Source organism: Poeciliopsis prolifica, unplaced genomic scaffold (genome assembly GCF_027474105.1).
Source record: "Poeciliopsis prolifica strain line A6 unplaced genomic scaffold, Auburn_PproV2 SCAFFOLD087, whole genome shotgun sequence".
Classification (NCBI taxonomy): Eukaryota; Metazoa; Chordata; class Actinopteri; order Cyprinodontiformes; family Poeciliidae; genus Poeciliopsis; species Poeciliopsis prolifica.
This window is the reverse complement of record NW_026562462.1, coordinates 412659-434721: the sequence shown is the minus strand read 5'-3', so window position 1 is coordinate 434721 and position 22063 is coordinate 412659. Positions and strand designations below refer to the sequence as shown.

General features: G+C 36.1%; 2 pseudogenes and 6 gene segments (V, D, J or C); 6 read left to right on the top strand and 2 right to left on the bottom strand.

Moving 5' to 3' along the window:
* Positions 1-2676: 2676 nt before the first annotated feature.
* Positions 2677-3198, top strand: LOC129353255 (immunoglobulin kappa variable 1D-12-like; annotated as a pseudogene).
* An 838-nt stretch (positions 3199-4036) lies between these two features.
* Positions 4037-5779, bottom strand: LOC129353269 (Ig kappa-b4 chain C region-like; the record flags this gene model as incomplete). The annotated part of the segment is given in 2 exon segments: positions 4037-4470; positions 5647-5779. Coding segments are annotated over 2 exon segments (459 nt in total), but the record flags the coding sequence as incomplete, so codon positions are not given.
* A 1715-nt stretch (positions 5780-7494) lies between these two features.
* Positions 7495-8083, top strand: LOC129353321 (Ig kappa chain V region 3381-like). The segment is given in 2 exon segments: positions 7495-7641; positions 7731-8083. Coding segments are annotated over 2 exon segments (402 nt in total).
* A 756-nt stretch (positions 8084-8839) lies between these two features.
* LOC129353323 (Ig kappa chain V region 3368-like) lies at positions 8840-9364 on the top strand (annotated as a pseudogene).
* A 2880-nt stretch (positions 9365-12244) lies between these two features.
* Positions 12245-12868, top strand: LOC129353268 (immunoglobulin kappa variable 4-1-like). The segment is given in 2 exon segments: positions 12245-12396; positions 12489-12868. Coding segments are annotated over 2 exon segments (429 nt in total).
* A 1222-nt stretch (positions 12869-14090) lies between these two features.
* LOC129353267 (immunoglobulin kappa variable 4-1-like) lies at positions 14091-14638 on the top strand. The segment is given in 2 exon segments: positions 14091-14208; positions 14301-14638. Coding segments are annotated over 2 exon segments (387 nt in total).
* A 708-nt stretch (positions 14639-15346) lies between these two features.
* Positions 15347-15901, top strand: LOC129353322 (immunoglobulin kappa variable 3-11-like). The segment is given in 2 exon segments: positions 15347-15423; positions 15594-15901. Coding segments are annotated over 2 exon segments (360 nt in total).
* A 580-nt stretch (positions 15902-16481) lies between these two features.
* LOC129353320 (Ig kappa-b4 chain C region-like) lies at positions 16482-18087 on the bottom strand. The segment is given in 2 exon segments: positions 16482-16916; positions 17838-18087. Coding segments are annotated over 2 exon segments (417 nt in total).
* Positions 18088-22063: the final 3976 nt, after the last annotated feature.

Here is a 22063-nt window from a genome sequence, read left to right as displayed (position 1 = left end):
TTTGCAGTTAGATTACCAGGAATCTCAGTTAAATTTGTTGTTTTGACGTTTTCCTTGGGAACACCAGTAGCTGGATTCGTCAGCTTTTTGTTCCAGAGTCTTCTGCAGTTTGAAGATGGTTTGGTCTTTGGTGACTAGCTGTGAAGTAGAAATGAGCGTCTTATCAGAATAACTTTCCTCTTTCAAGGAAGCGGGGACGTGTTCTTCCGACCAGGTTTTAAATGGTCCCTGGTTCTTCTCGTTGGACTCACTCTGAGGTGGCTGCATGTCCCCTTTTTGATCCACTGTCTCCAGTGCGTTGGTGACCGATTCATTTTCAACACCATTGAAGAGTCCTGCTGTTCGATATTCTCAGCAGACTTCTTCAGCTCCTCGGCTTTGTGCAGCTCCCACCAGACTGCAAATGGCACCTTCTTCTTCTTGCGCTTCAGTGGCTTGGGTGGCTGTAATTCCCTTTCAGCAATGTTTCCGGATGCGACCTCTTCAACTCTAGGCTGGTTGGACTCCATTGTATCCTTTGCTTGATTCAGATTATAAACTAAAATCACTTCTCCAGAAATTCGGTGAAGATTTCACGTTGAAAATCTCACTGCGATCTGCGAACCAAACTCTCAAGACAAACGTATCACCAACGGCTGCTAACAGGTTGTGACGACAGTAGATCGATGTGAGGAGCTTTTATAATCGCTGGTGATGTCAGAATTCTGCCTTTGGACTCACATTGTGATGTCATAGTTTCAGAAAGTGTCAGGCTTTTAAACTGTCACTGGTTGCTATAGTTACCAGTGATGTGCGGTCAGGTGACGCAGGTGAGGCTCATAATAAAATAATTTATTTTGCTATTTTCACCCTGCCCACTTAATAAATAAATATATATATTTATGTACACAATGTTTTACATTATGTAATTGTAAGATTACATATTAATTTTACAATTTAATGTGTAAAATTAACTTGTTTTGAAAAACTACATGTTTTTTGATATCAAGATAAAACATAAATTAAAGTGCATGCATTATAAAATGAAAATGCATCATTGTGCTGCTCTATGATGTCCATATTCTTGTCTTTGTGTGTTTCTGAGAAGCTTGATAGATTATATTCTCCACAGGCAGTGATGGCATAGTTACTTTGAAAAAGTAACTTTAATCAGATTACTGAAAACATAACTTAGATTACTGATTACTTGATTTGGAAAGTAACTAAGTCACATTAAAAGTAACAGTTTTAGTTACTTTCAGCAGCTGCTAACAACAGCAATCTGCCACCCATGAAAGTGACATTGATCTTTGCCAAAACTTAATTGCAAGTTATTCTGTAATGTAACATAATTATAAAATAAGTTATAAGGTTGAACTACAGTACAAAAACACTTTAGTAATTTGTGTGTGTTTTTGAATGTTTCTATTGTCTGGAAAACTATTAATAGGATTTTAGATTGCTTCCTTCTCTGTCCTGTTTCTTCTAGATCCATGATGAAGCATCATTATTGAGCTTTGAACTTAGATGACATGCAAACAGATTTCAGTCTGATAAATAAACAAAAAAAAAAAACATTTTTAAGACGTTACCTTCACACTAGAAGTGAAAAAGTAATGATCCAAGGATTAAAAGGCTTTATTGTCTGGTCTCATACTCCTTGAATTCATTAAAATTTAGACAAAATTAACAGTCACTTTTGTCCCTGGCTTCAGGATAATATTACTTTCCATACAGATTGTTCAAAAGAACAATAGCTATAAGTTCAGACATTCAATCTACAAACTAGCAGAACTGGGCCTAACTGGGCCCGAATCAGCTGGTGTCAGTGGGGAGACGTTTGCCACATTGGATGCAATAAGATGACAAGTGGAGTGAAGAAATTTCAAAGCAATTGTCTACAAATGTTTAAACAATCAGGCTTTGAAATAATTAAAATGTTAAAATAATTTCAACACAAATAGTCTATGTTCTATTTACCATAAATGACAACATTTATAGTGAAATGTTATTTTACCATAAAGCCTGAGAAACTCAAGAGTATATTCCATTTAACTGTTTTAAATAACATTCAAAAACATAATATAATAAACCAAGAATATGTTTAAGCTTTTCTGATATCTAATATGTATTTGTTTTTTTTTCATAAAGGTTTATTTTTACAGACTGACCCATTGAAGTCCAAGATTTCACTGCTCTGATAGACCTGCATTGATAAAACAAACAAATAAAGCAAAATATAAAAACAATATGAGTCCGATAATTAAACTAGTTAAAAACCATGACTGAATTCAGACTAGAGAAGATGACTGTATACAGTTTATGCAAAAACTTGGTTGTATCCGGGTTCATATTATGTTTCCATACTTTCATGCAAAGCTCAGAAACTTTTTTATATTGAAACAAAGAAGAAGCAAACAATGAGACTTATTGAATCATATATTTGTATAAAAGTTATAAATGTTGAATTCGTAAAGTGCTTTAAGTCGACATTTATTGTGAATTAATGAAATAGAATTAAACGTGAACATTAAAATGTTTCAGCAGTGAGGAGGAAACCTGCTGCCAGTTCATCTCCAGCTGACTGACTCTGTGTGTTTGCATATGTGTCCTGCCTCTCTGCTCCAGCTGTTAAGAGGTCAGAGTTGATCGGTGGCTGTCCAGGCCTTTCAGAGCCACTGACACACCAGCAGCACAATGATGATGTCACTGACTCCACTGCTGACCATCCTGGGCTCCTGGTTCAGGGTGAGACTCTGAGAGAAACTTGTTTTTACAGTCGTGCTCTATTATATTGGGTCAACCAAACACAAGAGACTTTCTTAGTTATTTTCTACATGCTGATGACCTTCTGTTCAGATCCTAATTCTTTTCTCTCTGTTGCAAAAATATTCCTTTTTGTATTTTCCAGGTTCATCAGGAGACATAATAGTGACTCAGACTCCTGAATCTCAGTCTTTTGCTGTAGGACAAAGTGTGTCACTAAAATGTAAAACCAGTTCAGATGTTGGTAGCTGGATCGCCTGGTACCTTCAGAAACCTGCAGAAGCTCCTAAACTCCTGGTCTATAAGGCTACAACTCGTCAGTCTGGAGTCCCAGCTCGGTTCAGTGGAAGTGGATTTGGTTCTGACTTCACTTTGACCATCAGTGGAGTTCAGGCTGAAGATTCAGGAGTTTATTACTGTCAGCAGGGTTACAGCTTCCCACTCACACAGTGATAGAACGTCGTACAAAAACCTTCAGCTGGAGAGGAACTGATCCGACTCAACAGCGGCACTGAAACTAAAACAATGAAGTTTCCAGAAAAGTATTTATTCATTTGATAATGTTTACATTTATTCATTCATTTAGTCTCATGTTTTTTTCTAGTATGTAGCTTTATAATTTTTAATGTTTTGTAATCTAAGTCAAAATAAAAAATAAAAATAATACTGGAGAAATACCAGGGCCTCAGGGAGGAACTGGAGAGGGCCTGGAAGGTGAAGACCACAGTGGTGCCTGTGGTCATCGGGGCCCTCTGGGCAGTAACCCCCAAACTGGATCAATGGCTACAACAGATCCCAGGAACAACATCAGACATCTCAGTCCAGAAATGTGCAGTCCTTGGCACAGCCAAGATACTGCGCAGGACCCTCAAGCTCCCAGGCCTCTGGTAGAGGACCCGAGCTCAGAGGATAAGAACCACCCACCATAGCTATATGGTCAAAATATGCAAACAAAAATCCATAAAAAATTTTAAAAAATATTTGTGTATAATATTTTTCAGATCATTTTATTCTAGGTTGTTATAATCATCTGATTTTATAGATCTATGATTTATGTTGATGGTAATAAATCAACATTTTTCAATTTTTTAAAACTCCAAACGTATTTCAAAAATCTAATTTTAAATTCACTATAATTTTATTTTCAGGCTGTTTAATCCTAGTCTGTGGATGCATAATGTCTAAAAACAACAAAAGTCAAAGAAAAGACATTGAGACCAAATAAACAGATTTAAAGCTGATTTTAAAAAGCAGCTACACACCAGAAGTTGATGAGTAAATATTTATTATCTGAACAGTGACAAACATGACAAAGCAAACATGACTCAGTGAAAATAGAGAATAATCAGCAGAGAAAGAGTGAGAGCAGTGACAGATTAAAGCCAGTATCAGAATGAGCTCAGTACTGGGAACACTGGTCTCTCCTCAGTGTCTCTGTGACTGCAGGCTGGGAGCTCTGGGAGGCCTCACAGGTCACAGAGCCCACCTTCCTCCACTGGTCTGCAGGGATCCTCAGGGTGCTGCTCCAGCTGTAGAGGCCGTCATTCTGCAGCACCCCGGGGCTCCTGCTCTGCTCCCAGCTGCTGCTGCTGCTGCCGTCCAGCTTCCAGGACAGAGTCCAGTCTGAGGGGAAGCCCTTGTTGGCCAGACACAGGAGGGTAACCTGCTGCTGCTGCAGCTCCACACTGGAGGGGGGCAGCACTGTCAGGGTGGGGCGGGTATCACCTAGGAAACACCAATCAGGTTAGAGAACAGGAACCGCACACCTGCTAACCAGACAGCAGAAACTGGAACATCTTTACTGTGGGAGAAATGACTTTCTTTAAGATTCTTCAGTTGAACATTTTTCTGCTCCACCAGTTTCTCCCTCACACTCTGTTTCACTTCCCTTCACTGTGAACTCCTGCATATCAGCACATAGTCCTCATGTAACCTGAAATACACTAAACTAGAAAATGAGATTAAACATAAACTGAGCTCTACTTTCCCTCCCTTTCATAATACATCACATTAAATCTTAAGCAGGATCATTTTTAAAACCAAAATAAAAATTTTCTGATGTTCATCTTGGTAGACAATACTTCATTTTTTAAGTAAAAAATAGACATGAAACTTTTCATCATATTAACACTTACAGTAGACAAGCTGTTGGTCAAAAATGACGAGGAAAACTTGAAAATAATATATATGTATATATTGTATTACAGCAATTTTGAAACTGCAATATAAATATCAACAAATATTTTGATGTGTAATTTATTATTTTAACGTAAATGATCTTAATCCTACTTTTTTGTTGTTTAAAGCATTTAACAAGATTAAAATCCAGTTTGAAAAACATGTTCAGCATTATTTAAATGTTTCATTACATTTAATTAGTGAGATAGAAATGTGAAGTCCACAAATCCTTAGAAATGTTGAAAAAATAAATTACTCCATTCACCCTTTTCATGATCCTCTTATGATCATTCTCATAATTTATCTCACAATAAATGTTAAATATTCAGAAACTTACGTCCAACATCCAGCCTGGTTCCTCCACCAAAGTCCACCACAGTGATACAAACTAATTGAGTCGTCGTACAAAAACCTCAGACTGCAGAGACTCGGCTCTCTGACTCTGAACACAACAAACTGATTCTGACTGAAAACATTCAATGAGACTGAAGTCATATTTTCCCTTCATATAATAAATACAAAACTTTCTACCAGTGAGAAAATAATAATTATTTCTCTCTCGATGTTTCTATTTACTGGCACAACATGAAGTTTTCATCTCTGACTGAAGCAAATTAATATAAACCTAAATTATGGACGTTTCCAATTATATTAGTTTGTTTATCAACCTAACAACGAATTTCTGCTCATATTGTAATGAAATATGTGAAATATTCAACTTACTTCCAAACTCCAGCCTGGTTCCTCCACCAAACGTGTACCACAGTGATACAAACTGGTTGAGTCGTCGTACAAAAACCTCTGACTGCAGAGACACGGCTCTCTGACTCTGAACACAACAAACTCTAAATGAACAGTTTCAACCTGCAAAACACAGCTAGAAATTATATTTATTAATTATATTGTTTCTGATATCGACGGTCAATCATTTTGGTTTATTCCTCATAAACGTTTTTATTATAATCAGGGAATGTTCCACCACAGAAATATAGACATTTTTAACACTTATTTAGGGAGAGACATGAGCAAAGAAGTAAAAACATAACCTGTTGGAGACATAATCCTTATCAATATATGATAACTTTATTGCAGAAATGTTGAAACATTGCCACACAAGACTGTTTCCTTTTGATTCAATTCCTTCTCAGTGTTGGTGGCAGTAATATCTGTGGATCCAATCATCATTGTTGAACTTTGAACTTTAATGACATGCAGGTTTCAGTCTGATAAATATAATCAGCTCTGGAAACAAAATAGGAGACCACTGCAAATGATCAGTTCTCTTATTTTACTCTTTGTGGTATAAATTTGAGTAAATTGTTCTTTTATCCTTTGAACTAACAACATGTCTCTGAAATTAGAAACAAACATTTTGTATTTATTTGCAGAATAAAATTATAAAAATCAGAAAAAGATGCAAAGACTTTAGATCTGAAGTAATGGAAAGAAAACAAATTGATATTAATTTAGAAACAACAATACTAATGTTTTACCATGAGGTTTTCAATGTGGATCAAGACAGAGGTCTCTTAATTTTTAGAACTGTAAAGAAAACCCTTCAATGAACCAACTTAATAATTCATAGTGAAAACATGCCTGATGATTCAGGTACATTTTCCAATCTTTTACTTCTGGATAAATAGAATTAAGTAAAACTGTTATTTCTGTTTCTACAGGTTAATATTAATTTAAATACACAAAGTTCACCGGATTGTATCACAAACAATATTTATAAATTCATATATTCAACATACAGCTGAGCAGATTTGGCCTAACTGAGAATGACTGAGAACAAAATCTTCCATTCTGATATTTTCTATGTGTGGAATATAAATCAGCTGGTATCAGTGGGAAACGTCCGTCACTTTGGCTGCATTAAGACGACTAATGTTGTCAATAAATTTCACAATGAAATGTTTAAATAATCAGACATTTAAATTATAATATTTTTAACCGAAAAGATGATCAGTTAAATCAAACAGTTTTAGTTTGTTTTTCTTTATTGTACTTTTTGTGACAATCATATTTAAAAGCTTAAATGTTAGGATTGAGTTTCTACAGTCCACCAGTATGATTGAAAATTAGTCATTTTACTGGTTAAATCCTAAGAAACTCAATAATATACAGCTTAAAATTCAAACATTTGACAAAACATTCAAAACCAATTAAAAATGATTTATAATAAATTGAGCCAAGAATAAATTTAATCTTTTTTGCTTTCTAAAGTTAATTTATTCTATATAATACATGTTTTAATAGAGATTATTCATTTTGAGATCTAAGATCTCATTAACAGTATAGACCAGGTTTGAAATGACAAAACAGAAAATCAATTTACAAATCCATCAACAATACAAGTAACTAAAACGTTTGACTGAATTAAATCAGCTGATAAAAACATGTCTGAATTTGAAAAATGTACTTGTGAGACCAGAATGAATCCAAATCTATAATTGCAACGACATATTTGTAAAGCAAAAGGTTCATTATAAAATAATTATAAAACTCAATCTAAAGGATTCCATTCAAATCTTAAATAAACTGATTTGCATCAGCAGCTCCATGCTCCAGCGCTCTGGGAGAGTTTATAGTCCTGACAGTTGAACACTGGATGACTGACAGCTGTCCTTCATCACAACGAAGACACAGAAATCCTCCTCATCTAAAACATGACTTTGATCTGCGTCCTCATCTGGACTCTCCTCTGCTTCACTCAGGGTGAGGAAAATCATTTTTCTGTCATGTGAAAATCATTTGGAGTGTAGCTGAGTTTCACCATCTCATGTCCAGAGTTTCTCTCTCCTCAGGATCTGATGGACAAAATGTTGTTGTGACTCAATCAGCAGCCGAATCAGTGCAGCTCGGTCAGACGGTCACTATCGAGTGTACGGCCAGTCAGGCACTTTCAATATTTCAGTGTAACTCCAACTCGCAGGTCTGCCTGTCCTGGTACCATCAGAAACCTGGAGAAGCTCCTAAAGCTCTTATATATGGAATGTCATCCAGATTTTCAGGAATTTCCTCCAGATTCAGTGGAAGTGGAAAAGGAAATGGATTAGACTTCACTCTGACCATCAGTGGAGTTCAGGCTGAAGATGCAGGAGTTTATTACTGTCAGAGTTATCATTACATCAACAGTCAGAACGTGTTCACACAGTGAAAAATCACCGTACAAAAACCTCCCTCAGTTTGACTGAACAGAAACTGAACTATAAAGATGGAAGCTGCTGCAGAAGCCGACAGTTCACTGAACACACATCAGGTCCATGATATATAACTATAAAGCACAAGAACACAATCAGTGACAACATACATTTCTGCTACCATCCTCTGAAACTTTAAAAAATATAAAGAACAACTTTTAGTCACTTTTTTAATTCTTGGTCTGAGATTAAGCAAAGCATATTCAGCACAGATATGCTGATTTTTCCTGTTTTTGCCAAATCATGCAAAATTAATCATATCAAGCAGTCAGATCACAGAAATGAGAAAGATTCTGGTTCAAACGATAAAAAAAATACTTACATACAAAATAAATGTTTTCAGTCAGAAACTTGATCAAGTTGATCAGTAGATAAATTACAAAGTAGATTTTTTTTTAAATCAATAGTTATACTTTTGAAATGACACTAAGAATTACAAAGTTAACAAACTGGCACATCATTTTTAATGACATGTAGAGAAGAAAATGATAATGTGGTATTATAACACCACAAAGAGAAATACATTTAGATATTTCTTGACATTATCAGCAGTGTTGCAGCAGTGAGGAGGAAACCTGCTGCCGGTTCATCTCCAGCTGACTGAGTCTGTGTGTTTGCATATGTGTCCTGCCTCTCTGCTCCATCTGATAAGAGGTCAGAGTTGATCAGTGGCTGTCCAGGCCTTTCAGAGCCACTGACACACCAGCAGCACAATGATGATGTCACTGACTCCACTGCTGACCATCCTGGGGCTCCTGGTTCAGGGTGAGACTCTGAGAGAAACTTGTTTTTTACAGTCGTGCTCTATTATATTGGGTCACCCAAACACCAAAGACTTTCTTAGTTATTTTCCACATGCTGATGACCTTCTGTTCAGATCCTAATTCTTTTCTCTCTGTTGCAAAAATATCCCTTTTTGTATTTTCCAGGTTCATCAGGAGAAATAATAGTGACTCAAACTCCCGGATCTCATTCTGTTGCTGCAGGACAAACTGTCTCACTAAAATGTAAAACCAGTTCATATGTTGGTAGCTGGATCGCCTGGTACCTTCAGAAACCTGCAGAAGCTCCTAAAACTCCTGATTTATAGAGCTACATCTCGTCAGTCTGGAGTTCCAGCTCGGTTCAGTGGAAGTGGATCTGGTTCTGATTTCACTCTGACCATCAGTGGAGTTCAGGCTGAAGATTCAGGAGTTTATTACTGTCAGCAGGGTTATAACACACCGTTCACACAGTGATAGAACGTCGTACAAAAACCTTCAGCTGGAGAGGAACTGATCCGACTCAACAGCTGCACTGAAACTAAAACACAAAAAGTTTCCAGAAAAGTATTTATTCATTTGATAATTTTTACATTTAATTATTCATTTGATCTCATGTTTTTTTCTAGTATGTAGCTTTATCATTTTTAATGTTTTGTAATCTAAGTCAAAATAAAAATAAAAAATAATATATATATATATATATATATATATATATATATATATATATATACTTACAGTAGACCAGCTGTAGGGCAAAAATGACGAGGAAAATTTGAAAAACAATATATATATATTCTTTTACAACAATTTGAAACTGCAATATAAATATTATCAACCAATATTTTGATGTGTAATTTATTATTTCAACGTAAATGATCTTAATCCTATTTTTTTGTTGTTTGAAGCATTTAACAAGATTAAAATCCAGTTTGAAAAATAACATGTTTAAATACACTATTTAAATGTTTCATTACATTTAATTAGTGAGACAGAAATGTGAAGTCCACAATTCCTTAGAAATGTTGAAAAAATAAATTTCTCCAAACATCTTCCATGATCCTCTTATGATCTTCTTCATATTTATCTCCCAATAAATGTTAAATATTCAGAAACTTACGTCCAACATCCAGCCTGGTTCCTCCACCAAAAGTCCACCACAGTGATACAAACTAATTGAGTCGTCGTACAAAAACCTCTGACTGCAGAGACTCGGCTCTCTGACTTTGAACATAACAAACTGATTCTGACTGAAAACATTCAATGAGACTGAAGTCATATTTTCCCTTCATATAATAAATACAAAACTTTCTACCAGTGAGAAAATAATAATTATTTCTCTCTTGATGTTTCTTTTTACTGGCACAACATGAAGTTTTCATCTCAGACTGAGGCAAATTAATATAAACCTAAATTATGGACGTTTCCAATTATATTAGTTTGTTTATCAACCTAACAACGATGTTCTGCTCATATTGTAATGAAATATGTGAAATATTGAACTTACTTCCAAACTCCAGCCTGGTTCCTCCACCAAACGTGTACCACAGTGATACAAACTGGTTGAGTCGTCGTACAAAAACCTCTGACTGCAGAGACACGGCTCTCTGACTCTGAACACAACAAACTCTAAATGAACAGTTTCAACCTGCAAAACACAGCTAGAAATAATATTTATTAATATATTGTTTCTGATATCGACGGTCAATCAATTGGTTTATTCCTCATAAACATTTTTATTATAATCAGGGAATGTTCCACCACAGAAATATAGACATTTTTAACATTTATTTAGGGAGAGACATGAGCAAAGAAGTAAAAACATAACCTGTTGGAGACATAATCCTTATCAATATATGATAACTTTATTGCAGAAATGTTGAAACATTGCCACACAAGACTGTTTCCTTTTGATTCAATTCCTTCTCAGTGTTGGTGGCAGTAATATCTGTGGATCCAATCATCATTATTGAACTTTGAACTTTAATGACATGCAGGTTTCAGTCTGATAAATATAATCAGCTCTGGAAACAAAATAGGAGACCACTGCAAATGATCAGTTCTCTTATTTTACTCTTTGTGGTATAAATGTGAGTAAATTGTTCTTTTATCCTTTGAACTACTAACAACATGTCTCTGAAATTAGAAACAAAAATTTAGTATTTATTTGCAGAATAAAATTATAAAAATCAGGAAATGATGCAAAGACTTTAGATCTCAGATAATGGAAAGAAAACAAATTCATATTAATTTAGAAAGAACAATACTAATGTTTTACCATGAGGTTTTCAATGGGGATCAAGACAGAGGTCTCTTAATTTTTAGAACTGTACACAAAAACCCTTCAATGAACTAACTTCATAATTCATAGTGGAAAATATGCCTGAATGATTAAAGTATATTTTCCAATCTTTTACTTCTGGATAAATAGAATTAAAGTAAAAATTGTTATTTCTGTTTCTACAGGTTAATATTAATTTAAAGACACAAAGTTCACTGGATTGTATCACAAACAATAAATATAAATTCATATATTCAACATACAGCTGAGCAGATTTGGGCCTAACTGAGAATGACTGAGAACAAAATCTTCCATTATGATATTTTCTATGTGTGGAATATAAATCAGCTGGTATCAGTGGGAAACGTCCGTCACTTTGGCTGCATTAAGACGACAAATGGTGTCAATGAATTTCACAATGAAAATTTTAAATAATCAGACATTTAAATTATAATATTTTTAACCAAAAAGATGATCAGTTAAATGGAACAGCTTTAGTTTGTTTTTCTTCGTTGTACTTTTTCTGCCAATCATATTCAAAAGCTTAAATGTTAGGATTGAGTTTCTACAGTCCACCAGTATGATTGAAAATTAGTCATTTTACTGGTTAAATCCTAAGAAACTCAATAATATACAGCTTAAAATTCAAACATTTGACAAAACATTCAAAACCCAATTAAAAATGATTTATAATAAATTGAGCCAAGAATAAATTTAATCTTTTTTGCTTTCTAAAGTATATTTTATTCTATATCATAATGTGTTTTAATAGAAATTGTTTCTTTTGAGATCTAAGATGTCATTAACAGTATAGATCAGGTTTGAAATGACAAAACAGGAAAAATAATTTACAAACCCATCAACAATACAACTAAAACATTTGACTGAATTAAATCAGCTGATAAAAACATGTCTGAATTTGAAAAATGTTCTTGTGAGACCAGAATGAATCCAAATCTATAATTGCAATGACATATTTGTAAAGCAAAAGGTTCATTATAAAATAATCATAAAACTGAATCTAAAGGATTCCATTCAAATCTTAAATAAAGTGATTTGCATCAGCAGCTCCATGCTCCAGCGCTCTGGGAGAGTTTATAGTCCTGACAGTTGAACACTGGATGACTGACAGCTGTCCTTCATCACAACGAAGACACAGAAATCCTCCTCATCTAAAACATGACTTTGATCTGCGTCCTCATCTGGACTCTCCTCTGCTTCACTCAGGGTGAGGAAAATTATTTTTCTCTCATGTGAAAATCATTTGGAGTGTAGCTGAGTTTCACCATCTCATGTCCAGAGTTTCTTCTCTCTCCTCAGGATCTGATGGACAAAATGTTGTTGTGACTCAATCAGCAGCCAGATCAGTGCAGCTCGGTCAGACGGTCACTATTGACTGTAAGGCCAGTAGACAAGTATATCACTATTCTGGTTTACAGTACCTCCTGTCCTGGTACCATCAGAAACCTGGAGAAGCTCCTAAAGCTCTGATCTACTGGACATCAGACAGATTTTCAGGAATCTCCTCCAGATTCAGTGGAAGTGGAAAAGGAAATGGATTAGACTTCACTCTGACCATCAGTGGAGTTCAGGCTGAAGATGCAGGAGTTTATTACTGTATGAGTGATCACAATGACCCGTGTTTACACAGTGAAAAATCATCGTACAAAAACCTCCCTCAGTCTTACAACAGAAACTGAACTTTGTTTAGCAGCTGGAATCTGATGTAGAAACTGATACAGTTCATTAAACACTAACATTGAACACACAATAATTACTAACATCGCACAGAGTTACACTCTAAGAAAGAAAAGTTTAAAAGTCTATATTTCTTTATTTAACCATCTGATTTTCCCACTGTTACTTTATTTTAGTTCCGGATTAAATCATAAACAGAAAGATTAGTGTTTTAGAAAAATTTTAAAAATGTAAAATGATACTCATGAAAGTATTTAATGTTGAAAAGCAAAAGTCAGTGAGCTCAGATTTTAAAAAATATAGACTGAAACTGGAAGATTTTTTATTTTCTTTTTAAAATGATTTTATTGTTCTAATTAACCATCAATGTGTATTTTTGAAATATGTCTGGTCTGGCACTATCTCAGCATTTTCTAAGTCAATAGTTTTATAAATATATTTCTAACAGAATGGATTCATGTGGTTAATTTGAACCATTCAACCAAATAATTGAAAACGTCATAATAGTTTTACATTAAGGACAATTGGTGTTAATCTGTGGCTCATATAGATAATGTTAAAATACAGAAATTAAAATCAAGAAACTGCAGGACATAATCAACAGGAAGAATTTGATGAGTAAATATTTATTATCTGAACAGTGACCAACTTGACAAATCAAATATAAATCAGTGAAAATAGAGAATAATCAGCAGAGAAAGAGTGAGAGCAGTGACAGATTAAAGCCAGTATCAGAATGAGGTCAGGACTGGGAACACTGGTCTCTCCTCAGTGTCTCTGTGACTGCAGACTGGGAGTCCTGGGAGGTCAAAAAAACAAGAATATAGTTATTTTTTTCTGATCTCTTAATTTTACTTTGCATTATTTTATTTTATGTAATAAAAGTTTTGAAATACAGATTGTCCCTTTCAGATCCAATATCTAATTTATCAAATTGATCGGGTTTGAAATGACAGAATTTACAAAAACAGCAAAGATACAATTAATTAAAACATTTGACCCAAATAAATCTGTTAATGAACAAAGTATGTCTGAATTTAAACAATGTATTTATGTGACCAGGATTAACACAAATGTTAGCAGAGAAACACGTGTAAAGAAGCTTAAAAAAAATATGAACTATAATGAATTCAATCTAAAGGATTCCATTCAAATCTTAAATAAAGTGATTTGCATCAGCAGCTCCATGCTCCAGCGCTCTGGGAGAGTTTATAGTCCTGACAGTTGAACACTGGATGACTGACAGCTGTCCTTCATCACAACGAAGACACATAAATCCTCCTCATCTAAAACATGACTTTGATCTGCGTCCTCATCTGGACTCTCCTCTGCTTCACTCAGGGTGAGGAAAATCATTTTTCTGTCATGTGAAAATCATTTGGAGTGTAGCTGAGTTTCACCATCTCATGTCCAGAGTTTCTTCTCTCTCCTCAGGATCTGATGGGCAAAATATTGTTGTGACTCAATCAGCAGCCAAATCAGTGCAGCTCGGTCAGACGGTCACTATTGACTGTAAGGCCAGTAGACAAGTAGCTCTTCGCAATTCCCCGTCTGAATACTATCTGTCCTGGTATCTCCAGAAACCTGGAGAAGCTCCTAAACCTCTGATCTATAAAACATTCCGCACATTTTCAGGAATTTCCTCCAGATTCAGTGGAAGTGGAGCAGGAAATGGATTAGACTTCATTCTGACCATCAGTGGAGTTCAGGCTGAAGATGCAGGAGTTTATTACTGTATGAGTTATCACAGTGGCCCCGTGTTCACACAGTGAAAAATCACCGTACAAAAACCTCCCTCTGTCTTACAACAGAAACTGAACTTTGTTCTGCACCTGGAATCTGCTGCTGAAACTGATACAGTTCATTAAACACAAACACACTGAACACATATAAATAATTTAAAATATAATAAACAGAAGAAAACAACCAGTATCCAGGTCAATTCTTGGTATTCCTCTTCTGACAGATAAAGTTTTGATGAATAATTTCCAATCATCACATAAAGCAGAACACATTCTATAAATGACCAGGTTGAATATATATATATTCTTCTTCAGTCAAATGGAATCACTTAAATTATTCATATCTCAAAAATTAAAACTGTTCTGGTATTTAAGGATTATAAAAGTGGCAAAACACATGATAAACATTTTCTGTTACACATTTTATTGAGTAGATCTCAGGATTAATAACACAATAGAATATCTTTAAAATATATTGTTACTCTTTAATGATGCTAAAATTAATGTAACCTGAACAAACCTGTCATTTTATGACCATAATCAGAGTATAATAACACCATAAAGAGACACTTTTCAATATTCATTGACATTATCAGCAGTGTTGCAGCAGCAGTGAGGAGGAAACCTGCTGCCGGTTAATCTCCAGCTGACTGACTCTGTGTGTTTGCATATGTGTCCTGCCTCTCTGCTCCAGCTGTTAAGAGGTCAGAGTTGATCAGTGGCTGTCCAGGCCTTTCAGAGCCACTGACTCACCAGCAGCACAATGATGATGTCACTGACTCCACTGCTGACCATCCTGGGGCTCCTGGTTCAGGGTGAGACTCTGAGAGAAACTTGGTTTGAAGAAGATATGATAATTAAAATTCTGCTATTATGGAGAAATATTGAAACAAGATGTTATAGTTTTATTTTATCTATGCAGAGATTATCAATCATTGTTAACCAAACATAGTTTCTCTCACTTGATATTTTTGATGTTTTCCAGGTTCATCAGGAGACATCATCCTGACTCAGACTCCGGTTTCTCAGTCTGTTGCTCCAGGACAGACTGTCTCCATCAGATGTAAAGCCAGTTCAAGTGTTTATAGCTGGATCGCCTGGTACCTTCAGAAACCTGCAGAAGCTCCTAAACTCCTGATTTATTATATTACAACTCGTCAGTCTGGAGTTCCAGCTCGGTTCAGTGGAAGTGGATCTGGTTCTGACTTCACTCTGACCATCAGTGGAGTTCAGGCTGAAGATTCAGGAGTTTATTACTGTCAGCAGAGACAAAGCTACCCGATCACACAGTGATAGAACGTTGTACAAAAACCTCCTTCAGCTGGAGAGGAACTGATCCGACTCAACAGCTGCACTGAAACTAAAACATTGAAAGTTTCCAGAAATTATTTATTTATGTTTCTTTATTTTCTAGTTTTTAAGGTTATTTATTCATTCAAGCTTTTTTCACTAATATAGATTTTATATTTTTGACATCAATTTGGATCTGACACAAAAAATGATAAGAAAAATAATTCTTTCCCATTTGGTTAGGAATATTAAAGAAACAAAAAAATGTACTAGGAATTTCAACAGTTTATAGAAATGTTTTTTCAAATCATTTTTGTCCAAGTAGCCATTTTTGAGAAGGTTCTTACTTTTAATGGTGGTAGTTCCTAAATATTTTTCCCTAGCTTTAAAACTGTATTCCAAATATGTTTTTAAATTTAATAATAATTTACAGGACAATTGATTATTCTTGTGATAAATAGAGACGATGCCTCAAGAGATTAAAAGCAAAACATAAATAAGTAAAACAGTAGAACATAAATAAAATATTTAAAGCTGAATAAAAAAGCAGCTGCACACCGGAAGTTGATGAGTAAATATTTATTATCTGAACAGTGACAAACATGACAAAGCAAACATGACTCAGTGAAAATAGAGAATAATCAGCAGAGAAAGAGTGAGAGCAGTGACAGATTAAAGCCAGTATCAGAATCAGCTCAGGACTGGGAGCACTGGTCTCTCCTCAGTGTCTCTGTGACTGCAGGCTGGGAGCTCTGGGAGGCCTCACAGGTCACAGCCACCTTCCTCCACTGGTCTGCAGGGATCCTCAGGGTGCTGCTCCAGCTGTAGAGGCCGTCATTCTGCAGCACCCCGGGGCTCCTGCTCTGCTCCCAGCTGCTGCTGCTGCTGCCGTCCAGCTTCCAGGACAGAGTCCAGTCTGAGGGGAAGCCCTTGTTGGCCAGACACAGGAGGGTAACCTGCTGCTGCTGCAGCTCCACACTGGAGGGGGGCAGCACTGTCAGGGTGGGGTGGGTATCACCTAGGAAACACCAATCAGGTTAGAGATCAGGAACCGCACACCTGCTAACCAGACAGCAGAAACTGGAACATCTTTACTGTGGGAGAAATGACTTTCTTTAAGATTCTTCAGTTGAACATTTTTCTGCTCCACCAGTTTCTCCCTCACACTCTGTTTCACTTCCCTTCACTGTGAACTCCTGCATATCAGCACATAGTCCTCATGTAACCTGAAATACACTAAACTAGAAAATGAGATTAAACATAAACTGTGCTGCATTTTACCACCCTGTGATTATATGTTAAATTAAATGTTAAAAATAATATAGTTTTGAAACCTCTGAATCAAAACTATGTGATGGTCATCTTGGTAGATCATGTTTAACTTTTTTTTAAGTAATACATAAAATAAAGCAAAAAAACTGTCAATATTAATTTTTAAAGCAGGTCAGCAATTGAGCATAAATGATAATGAATACAATTTTTAAAATAACATACCTGCGATTTTAAAACTGTAATATGAAGATCATTACAAAACATTTTGAGATAGTTTAATGTGATTTTCATTCAAATTTTTTTTAGTTGAAACAATATAGAATTATTTAAAAAATGTTTGAAGAATAACATGTTCAGCATTATTTAAATGTTACAAAAACCTCTGACTCTGAACACAACAAACTGATTTGGGTTTAAAAAAACTACACGAGTCTTAAGTTATATTTTCACTCCACATAATGAACAAAAATCTTTTTCACAGAAATAAAATATAAATGTATTCCCTCTCGATAATCTTATTACTGTCCCAATCTGGAGTTTTCATCACTGACTAAAGCAAATGAATAAAAACCTAAATTATGGACGTTTCCAATTATATTAGTTTGTTGATGAACTTAACAACAATGTACCACTCATTTTAATGAAATACGTGAAATATTAAACTTACTTCCAACATCCAGCCTGGTTCCTCCACCAAACGTGAACCACAGTGATACAAACTGGTTGAGTCGTCGTACAAAAACCTCTAACTGTAGAGACATTAGTGTAAAAAAAACCTAATTTCTACAAGTCGAGGGCCGGACTGGTTCAATGTTTATTACCATATATTGAAATGATTGCATGTAGCTTATTGAACCAAGACCTAACACAGTGTATATTATTTAATAATTAAAATAATAAAGCAATATTTTGTTATGGCTCTGTCAGTAATATCAAGTAAAAACAATTTCAACAGACAAACAGCAAAAAACTTAATGTTTTTGAAAAACAACATGTTTCTTAATATCAAGATAAATACATAAATTAAAGTGCATGCATTATAAACTGAAAATGCATTATTGTGTTGCTCTATATTCTTGTCTTTGTCTGTGTGTTTCTGAGAAATTTAACAGATTATATTCTTAGATTACAGCCGAACTTTCTCCACAGAAAACAAAAAGGCAGTGAGGGCATAGTTACTTTGAAAAAGTAACCTTTCCTTTGTTGATTTGTGGGGGATTTTGTGAACAGATTTAACTGTAAAATCTTGCGTAATTTTTATGTAACTGTATTCCAGCATGGCAAGCTGTTGTTTTTTCTTTTTTTTTTTTTTCTTTCTTTCTTTCTTCTTTCTTTCTTCTTTCTTTCTTTCTTTCTTTCTTTCTTTCTTTCTTTCTTTCTTCTTTCTTTCTTCTTTCTTTCTTTCTTTCTTTCTTTCTTTCTTCTTTCTTTCTTTCTTTCTTTCTTTCTTTCTTTCTTTCTTTCTTTCTTCTTCAAAAATCTTACGCATTTCAACTCTCTTTATCACAGTAACTAAATAAGTTGCACTGTGTAATGTTTTTTTTTTTTTTCACATCAAACGTAATTTTAATTTGTTAAATATTTTAAAAACTTTATGTCAAAAAATGAGGGTCAATAAAGCGGTGTCAACATTTTTCCAGCCAAAAAAAGCTTTATAAACGAGGCAGATGTTTTCATATAATCACAAATGACAAAATGCTATTTAAAATATGCTATAAACTTGATAACTTGATTTGTAAAGTAACTATTTTAGTTACTTTCAGCAGCTGCTAACAACAGCACTCTGCCGCCTATGAAAATCACATTGATCTTTGCCAAAACTTAATTGAAAGTTACTTTATAATGGTAACATCAACAATGTGTCTCCAGTTATAAGGTTGAACTGAAGGGGAGATTGTCTCATGGTTACAACAGTTCAAAAAAGCTTTAGTAATCTGTGTGTGTTTTTGAATGTTTCTATTGTCTGGAAAAACTATAAATAGGATTTAGGGTCAATATTAACATTACCAAAGACACAGCGGGACGCTCATCTGGGAAATAATGGACTAAAACTAACTGGATGTCAGGCAAATTGTGGAATTATGTCTGCTTATTTACAAGCCCAAAAAGGAAGCCAGCAAGAGAACAAGCAAGGTATCTGTCTATCTAGATGTTTTTGGGCTGTGGGAGGAAGCCGGAGAACCCGGAGAGAGCCCACGCATGCACAGGGAACTCCGTGCAGAAAGACCCCGGGGCCGGGAATAGAACCCAGGACCTTCTTGCTGCAAGGCAACAGTGCTACCAACTGCGCCACCATATATATATATATATAATATATATATATATATATATATATATATATATATATATATATATATATATACACCGATACCCTATATATATATATATATATATATATATATATATATATATATATATATATATATATATATATATATATATATATATATATATATATTATATATATATATTATATATATATATATATATATATATATATATATATAGGGTATCGGTGTAAATACCAGAGGAGCCAAACACCAACTCCTCATAGACCGCACAGTTGCCCGAGACTGCAAAACCCGACACACCAACCTGTGCATGGCTTGGATCGATTTCAAGAAAGCCTATGACTCAATGCAGCATACTTGGATCATTGAATGCCTAGAGATGTATAACATCAACAGGACTCTGAGAGCCTTCATTGCAAAACTCGATGAGGCTGTGGAAAACCACCCTTGAAGCCAACTGCAAACCACTTGCACAAGTGTCCATCAAATGTGGCATATACCAAGGAGATGCTCTGTCCCTGCTACTGTTCTGCATAGGCCTGAACCCCCTCAGCCAAATATCAACAAGACTGGCTACGGATACCGACTCAAAAATGGGGCCAACATCAGTCACCTCCTCTACATGGATGACATCAAGCTGTACGCCAAGAGTGAGCGAGACATCGACTCACTGATCCACACCACCAGGATACACAGCACTGACATTGGGATGGCATTCGGACTAGAGAAGCGTGGTCGGCTGATCACAATGAGGGGGAAGGTGATCCGCACAGAAGGAGTCTCACTCCCACAAGGAACAATAGCAGACATAGAGGACAGTTACAAGTACCTTGGTATACCACAAGCAAATGGCAACCTCGATGAGGCCACAAGAAAAGGAGCCACAGCTAAATACCTCCAACGAATAAGGCAAGTCCAGAGAAGCCAGCTCAATGGCAAGAACAAAATCCGTGCGATAAACAGCTATGCCCTGCCAGTAATCAGATACCCTGCTGGAATAATCAGCTGGCCAAAGGAGGAGATAAAAGCCACAGATATTAAGACTAGAAAGCTACTAACCATGCATGGAGGGTTCCATCCCAAATCCAGCACCCTGAGACTGTACACGAGACGCAAGGAGGAGGCAGAGGACTAGTGAGTGTGAGAACCACTGTCCAGGACGAAACAACTAAGATCCATAAATACATCAGGGACAACGCCTCAACAGACAATGTGCTCAGTGAATGTCTCAGACAACAGGGAACGGAGGTTGAGGTGCCAGAGATACCATCATGGGAGGACAAGCCCCTACATGGGATGTACCACCAGCAAATAACCCAAGTGGCTGATATCAGTAATCCTACCAATGGCTGGAAAAAGCTGGACTCAAGGACAGCACAGAGGCCCTCATCCTGGCCGCCCAGGAACAGGCCCTAAACACCAGAGCAATAGAGGCCAGATCTACCACACCAGACAAGACCCAAGGTGTAGGTTGTGCAAGGAGGCCCCTGAGACAGTCCAGCACATAACAGCAGGGTGCAAGATACTGGCAGGGAAAGCATACATGGAGCGACATAACCAAGTGGCAGGCATTGTGTACAGAAACATCTGTGCAGAATATGGACTGGAAACCCCGAGATCAAAGTGGGAAACACCCCCAAAGGTGGTGGAGAACACCAGAGCTAAGATCCTGTGGGACTTCCAGATCCAGACAGACAAAATGGTAATGGCGAACCAACCAGACATTGTCGTAGTGGATAAACATCAGAGGAAAGCCGTTGTGGTTGATGTAGCAATACCAAGTGATTGCAACATCAGGAAAAAGGAGCACGAGAAACTGGAGAAATACCAGGGCCTCAGGGAAGAACTGGAGACGGCCTGGAAGGTGAAGACCACAGTGGTGCCTGTGGTCATCGGGGCCCTCGGGGCAGTAACCCCAAACTGGATCAATGGCTACAACAGATCCCAGGAACAACATCAGACATCTCAGTCCAGAAATGTGCAGTCCTTGGCACAGCCAAGATACTGCGCAGGACCCTCAAGCTCCCAGGCCTCTGGTAGAGGACCCGAGCTCAGAGGATAAGAACCACCCGCGGTGGGTGAGAAGGGAATTTTTTTATATATTTCTTGCCAAGAAAGACAAGATGTTTTCTAAATTTTTCCAATTTGTATATGTTTGGACCTCTAAAAGGCTGCTTTTGTTCCATGTTGTTCACGTTTCCTTTTTCCAAATCTCTCTTTAATTAATAAATGTGGTTGTCTTATTTTCTCTTTAGATTTAGAAATAAAAATGTTATGATAGATGAACTTGAGCACTGATTTTGTTGAACGTGGGGGAAGCCGGAGCACCCGGAGTGAACCCACACCTACATGGGGAGACATTTCCCCCCGTGTAGTCCTGGCTTTTTAATATTAAAATGTCCAATTAACAACAAAATCTCCTTTTCCAATCACTGCCAATCCCGTATAGACATAACTCGATGTCTACAAGGGATGGACTTTACATCGGTTTTTAAACCTGCGAAGAAGTGCTGGAGATAAAGCTTTTTTGATCCTCTTCCACAGAGAAACCTTTTTCATTGGTCTTTCTTCTTCTTCACATGTATCGGTATTCTCAGCCAAC